Source organism: Salpingoeca rosetta (assembly GCF_000188695.1).
Source record: "Salpingoeca rosetta unplaced genomic scaffold supercont1.33, whole genome shotgun sequence".
NCBI lineage: Eukaryota > Choanoflagellata > Craspedida > Salpingoecidae > Salpingoeca > Salpingoeca rosetta.
In genome coordinates this window covers 689,442-694,368 of record NW_004754901.1, presented here as the reverse complement: position 1 = coordinate 694,368, position 4,927 = coordinate 689,442, and the positions used below count along the sequence as shown (strand labels likewise).

Genomic DNA, 4,927 nt, shown 5'->3' with positions numbered 1-4,927 from the left:
ACGCACACACACACACACACACACACACACACACACACACACACACACACACACACACACACACACACACACACCTCTCACCGTTGCGCACGTGTTGATCTCCCATGTGTGCATGTGGTTCGCTCGCCTGTCCCCAGGGTATCTTGCGACGATGCTGCTGCTGGACGAAGGCAAGGAGCTGCACCTCATGGTCACAAACAGCCTCAAACAGGACATGAACAACCCAAACCCGGTGCGATTGTGATTGTGTATGTGTGTGCTTGTGCCTCTGTGTCTCTGTGTCTGTGCAGTGTGTCTGTTCCGTTGTGTGCAGTGTGTTGTCGTGTCTGCTTCTCAGTGTATTGTGCACGGACGGTTGTGTCCTTACTCTTGCGTGCGCCAGGTTCTGCCACACCTCCATCTTCACCTTCATCAATATCATCGTCACCACCAACACCTCCACCATCGTCACCACCCTAACCCCCCCCCCCTCGTCTCTTCGCAGAACATTGCCGGGTTTGCGCTGTGCACGCTCGGGGCGATTGCCTCTGCGGAGATGGCCCGGGACCTGGCCGACGAGGTAGAGAAGCTGCTCAGGTCCTCCAGCCCCGCCCTCAAGAAGAAGGTGACCTGCCCCAGGGCCCCGGTGGTGGTGGTTGCTATGCGTAGTGACGGGTGGATGTGTACTGAGTCGCGTTGGTCCGTTCGTCTGCGTGTGTCTGTAAAGGTTTTGCTCCGAGGTTCTACGACAGCACCAAAGGTTCAAACACCCACACACCCACATACACACACACAATGCACCGTCGTTGTTCACCACACCCCTTTCATCTTGGATGCCTGCAGGCAACGCTGTGTGCCGTGCGCCTCATCCGCAAAGAGCCCGAACTTGTGGAGCAGTTTATCCCCGCAACACGCTCGCTCGTGAGTTGAGAAGAGGGGCGGGGGAAGGGAAACAAAACACGTGACGAAGGGGAGAAGGTTGCTTGCAAGCACTTTTGTTGCTCGTTACACGCATGTTCGTTGCACGCATGTTCGTTGCATGTATGTCCATCACACTGCATTCCCTCCCCCCATATCTCATCAACATTACCACTATAAACACCCCTCATCAACATCGCCACAATCACCACCGCCACAATCACCACCACCACCATCATGATCGCCGCCCACCAGTTGTCTGAGCGGAACCACGCGGTGCTGCTGACGGGAGTGATGCTGCTGCGGGAGATGGCGCAGCTCAACGCAGGCTGCCTCGAATCGTTCAGGAGGGTGAGGCGCACACACACACAAACACACACACACACACACACACACACACACACACACACACACACGTGTACACTTGTCGCTGGTGGAGACAGGTGGGGTGTCGATGGTGGTGGTGGTCGTGTGTTTGTGTGTGTACCATTGACGTTTGCAACGATGACAGTGATCATCATCTTGGATCGCCGCGTGCTTTGTGATGCCTTGCCCTCACCATGACTGACCCTGCTCTCTTCTCGACCCTTTGCCTCATCGCATCATCAGATGGTGCCTTCGCTCGTGCGGCTGCTCAAGACCCTCACCAGCAGCGGGTATTCCCCCGAGTACGACGTCCACGGCATCAACGACCCCTTTCTCCAGGTACAACCATCGTTGCTTGCAAGCACGTTGAATGTTGCATGCGGTTGTACTTTCCACCAAAACCACGTCTCTCACGGCCCACCTGTGCGCATGTTCGTGTTTTGTGGTTTGTGTGCGCGTGTCTGTTTGTGTGCGTGTCTTGTCTGTATGCGTCTACCTGTGCGTGTCTGCGTGTGTGTATTTGCTTTTGTTTTGCATGCCAGACGTCGATTGTGCGGCTGCTGCAGATTCTCGGGCACAACAACGACGAGGCGTCCGAGGCCATGAACGACGTCCTGGCCGAGGTGCCGCGCCATAATGGGGCGGGGGATGAACGAGCGTATCATAGGGGCTGTGCCTGCATGGACGTGTGTGCGTGTGTGTCTGAACATACACTTGTCTGTGTGCGCATGAACATACATTTGTGTGTGTGTGTGTGCACATGAACATACATGTGTGTGCATGTGCTCAGATTGATGCGTTCTCGAACGCTACCTGCACGTCAGCAGCATCTCATCACGATCCCCTGCTTTCCCTGGCATTGGGTATGTGATTGATTGGTGACGTGGCGTGTCTGGTTGGTTGGTTGCTTGACTGATCAGATTGCGACGAACACGCAAACGACGACAAACGTGGGCAACGCCGTCCTGTACGAGGTCGTCAAGTGCATCATGAACATCGAGGCAGAGGTCAGCATGCTTGCACACACGCACACATGCACACACACATGCATGCACACACACACACACGTACACATGCACATGCGCATGTGCATGTGCATATTGGAGGCTGAACATGTATCCATTGACATTTGAAACAATCACCTTCACTTTGTGACCTCATCGCCACCACCGCCATCACCTCATCACCAGGGTGGTCTGCGCGTGCTGGCGATCAACAACCTGGGCAAGTTCCTGCTCAAGCCAGACAGGAACATCAGGTGCGCAGCACACTTCCATCCACTGCATCGCACACACACTCACACACACACACACACACACACACACACACACACCTCACGCCTTCGTGTTTCAGTGCCAACTCCAGCACTGCTCACGTGGGACAGTCTCTTCTGCCCTCATTCGACATCACACACACATGCACGTGCACACACACACGCGCATATTCACACACATGAACACACTTAAATAACACACCACTCACACATGCCAACGCGCGCGCACGCACGCATATTCACACACATGAACACACTTAAATAACACACCACTCACACATGCCAACGCGCGCGCACGCACGCATACACACATACACACACACACACGCATCCATACACACCATCACACCACACATATCACACATACACACGCATATATCTGGGTGCAGGTATGTTGCGCTGACGACGCTGCTGTCGACGGTTCAGGCCGGCGGGAACGCGAGCGAGGCCGTGCAGCGCCACAGATCAACCATTGTCGACTGCCTCAGGGTATGCATGTTGCTGCTGATGATGATGGTGATGGTGATGATGATGATGATGCTGATGATGATGATGATGATGATGATGGTGGTGATGGTGGTGGTGATGATGATGATGATGATGATGATGATGATGATGATGATGATGATGATGACAGTGGTGGTAATTGTGATGGTGAGGTGGCTGGGAGGAGTCAGTTGTGCGGTGTGCGTGGTATGTTGTTGCTGCTGCTTGCTCACCATCATCACCTCTACCTCACCACCGTCATTATCTTCACCGCTACCACTGCGACAATGCTCATCAGGAGCCCGATGTGACTATTCGTCGTCGCGCCCTCTCCCTCTGCTTCTCTCTCATCAACAAGGTCGCACACACACGCCCTGCAGTCACTCCATGCACACATTGCTCTTGCGTTGTGTATCGGCTCGGGCGTATGGTGTGGTGAGGTCCCTGTGAAGCCTGTTTGCTCTTCGTGCTCTCACATGCCTTGGCTTGACGTCTTCCCCCCATCTGCAATCGTGACATTCATGGCATGTGCAGTCGAACGTGCGCGGTCTCGTGGGCGAGCTCCTCGACTTTCTCCACGTCGCAGACAGAGGTTAGGAGCCAACACACACACACACACACACATATGCGCACAAGGGAAGCAGCCTGCCTTTTTACACCAACCTTCACCAACTAGCTCCCTGCCCCTCCTAACCATATTTCCTTGTACGTGCGTGTGTGTTTAGAGTTCAAGGCGTACATGGTGACTGAGCTGCTGATTGCGGCGGACAAGTACGCGCCGTCGCCCAAGTGGCATGTCGACACCGTCCTCGAAATCATCACCACTGTCAGTGCTCGTTCTTTCATATGCTGTCGTCGCCGTGTCAATTGGTGTCGATGCACTCCTCTCTCCTCCTCCTCCTCCTCCTCCTCCTCCTCCTCCTCCTCCTCCTCCTCATCCTCCTCTCTCCTCCTCCTCTTCGTCTTTTCCTTGTTCGCTGGCCAACCATGCAGCTACTGTCATTATTTCCACCTCACATGCAAGCTCACGACACGCAACCTCTTCACACCACTATCACCACCACAGGCTGGCGGGTACGTGCAGGAGCAAGGGCTTGCCGAGATTATCCAGATTATTGCCGAGCGGTCCGAGTTCAACCAGCGCGCCGTGCAGGTCCTCTTCAGGGCAATCACAACCGCGGTGAGGCCCACGTGATGCTGTTGCATGCATGCATTGGCCTAGCAGCGGCGTCGCTGTCGTCATCGCCATCGTCGTCGTGTCATGTGAACGTGTTGTAGCATCATGCACAGCCGTAACAATCACAGCTGTGCAGACATACACACTCCATTAAGCATACACACGCATGCGTACATGTATGCATACACACAAACACATGCTCCCCCCTCCCCCACCGACTCACCAATATCATGACCCCTCTCATCACCTCTGCCTTTGCTGCGTGCAGAACACGGGTGCCCAGTCGCTGCTGCAGGCTGCGTCGTGGTGCATCGGCGAGTTTGGCGACCTCCTTGTCAATGGCGGCCCGTTGCCTGCAAGCACGCGCACGGTGACGTCATCCGCGCGCGACGATGCAGGCGAGGTGCCCGCGCCGACGGCTGGGGAAGTGATTGAGGTTCTGCACCGGCTGATCCAGGACCCAACCAACAGCGCTGGCACGCGCCATTATGCAATCAACGCGCTGGTGAAACTCTCCACTCGTCTTCCCAACGAGGCAGAGCGCATCAGAAACATTGTGAGTGAACACATGTGCGTTTGTGCATGTGCATGCGTGTGTGTGCGTGCGTGCGTGCGTGCGTGCGTGCGTGTGTGCGTGCGTGCGTGCGTGTGTGTGTGTGCCTATGTGTGTGCCTATGTGTGTGTGTGTGTGCGTGTGCGTGCGTGTGTGTGTGTGTGTGTGCGAACGC

General features: G+C 55.3%; 1 protein-coding gene across 1 annotated transcript in view; it reads left to right on the top strand.

Moving 5' to 3' along the window:
• The first annotated feature begins 136 nt into the window (after nt 1-136).
• PTSG_10511 (uncharacterized protein) overlaps nt 137-4,927 on the top strand; it is a 7,352-nt gene continuing 2,561 nt past the window's right edge. The window contains exons 1-14 of the mRNA XM_004988832.1: nt 137-232; nt 485-604; nt 823-900; nt 1,153-1,248; nt 1,507-1,602; nt 1,806-1,886; nt 2,184-2,270; nt 2,454-2,521; nt 2,926-3,025; nt 3,321-3,380; nt 3,557-3,614; nt 3,748-3,848; nt 4,089-4,202; nt 4,468-4,755. Coding sequence (XP_004988889.1) covers nt 152-232; nt 485-604; nt 823-900; nt 1,153-1,248; nt 1,507-1,602; nt 1,806-1,886; nt 2,184-2,270; nt 2,454-2,521; nt 2,926-3,025; nt 3,321-3,380; nt 3,557-3,614; nt 3,748-3,848; nt 4,089-4,202; nt 4,468-4,755 — 1,428 coding nt within the window. The 5' untranslated portion in view covers nt 137-151. The remainder of the gene's footprint in view (nt 233-484; nt 605-822; nt 901-1,152; nt 1,249-1,506; nt 1,603-1,805; nt 1,887-2,183; nt 2,271-2,453; nt 2,522-2,925; nt 3,026-3,320; nt 3,381-3,556; nt 3,615-3,747; nt 3,849-4,088; nt 4,203-4,467; nt 4,756-4,927) is intronic.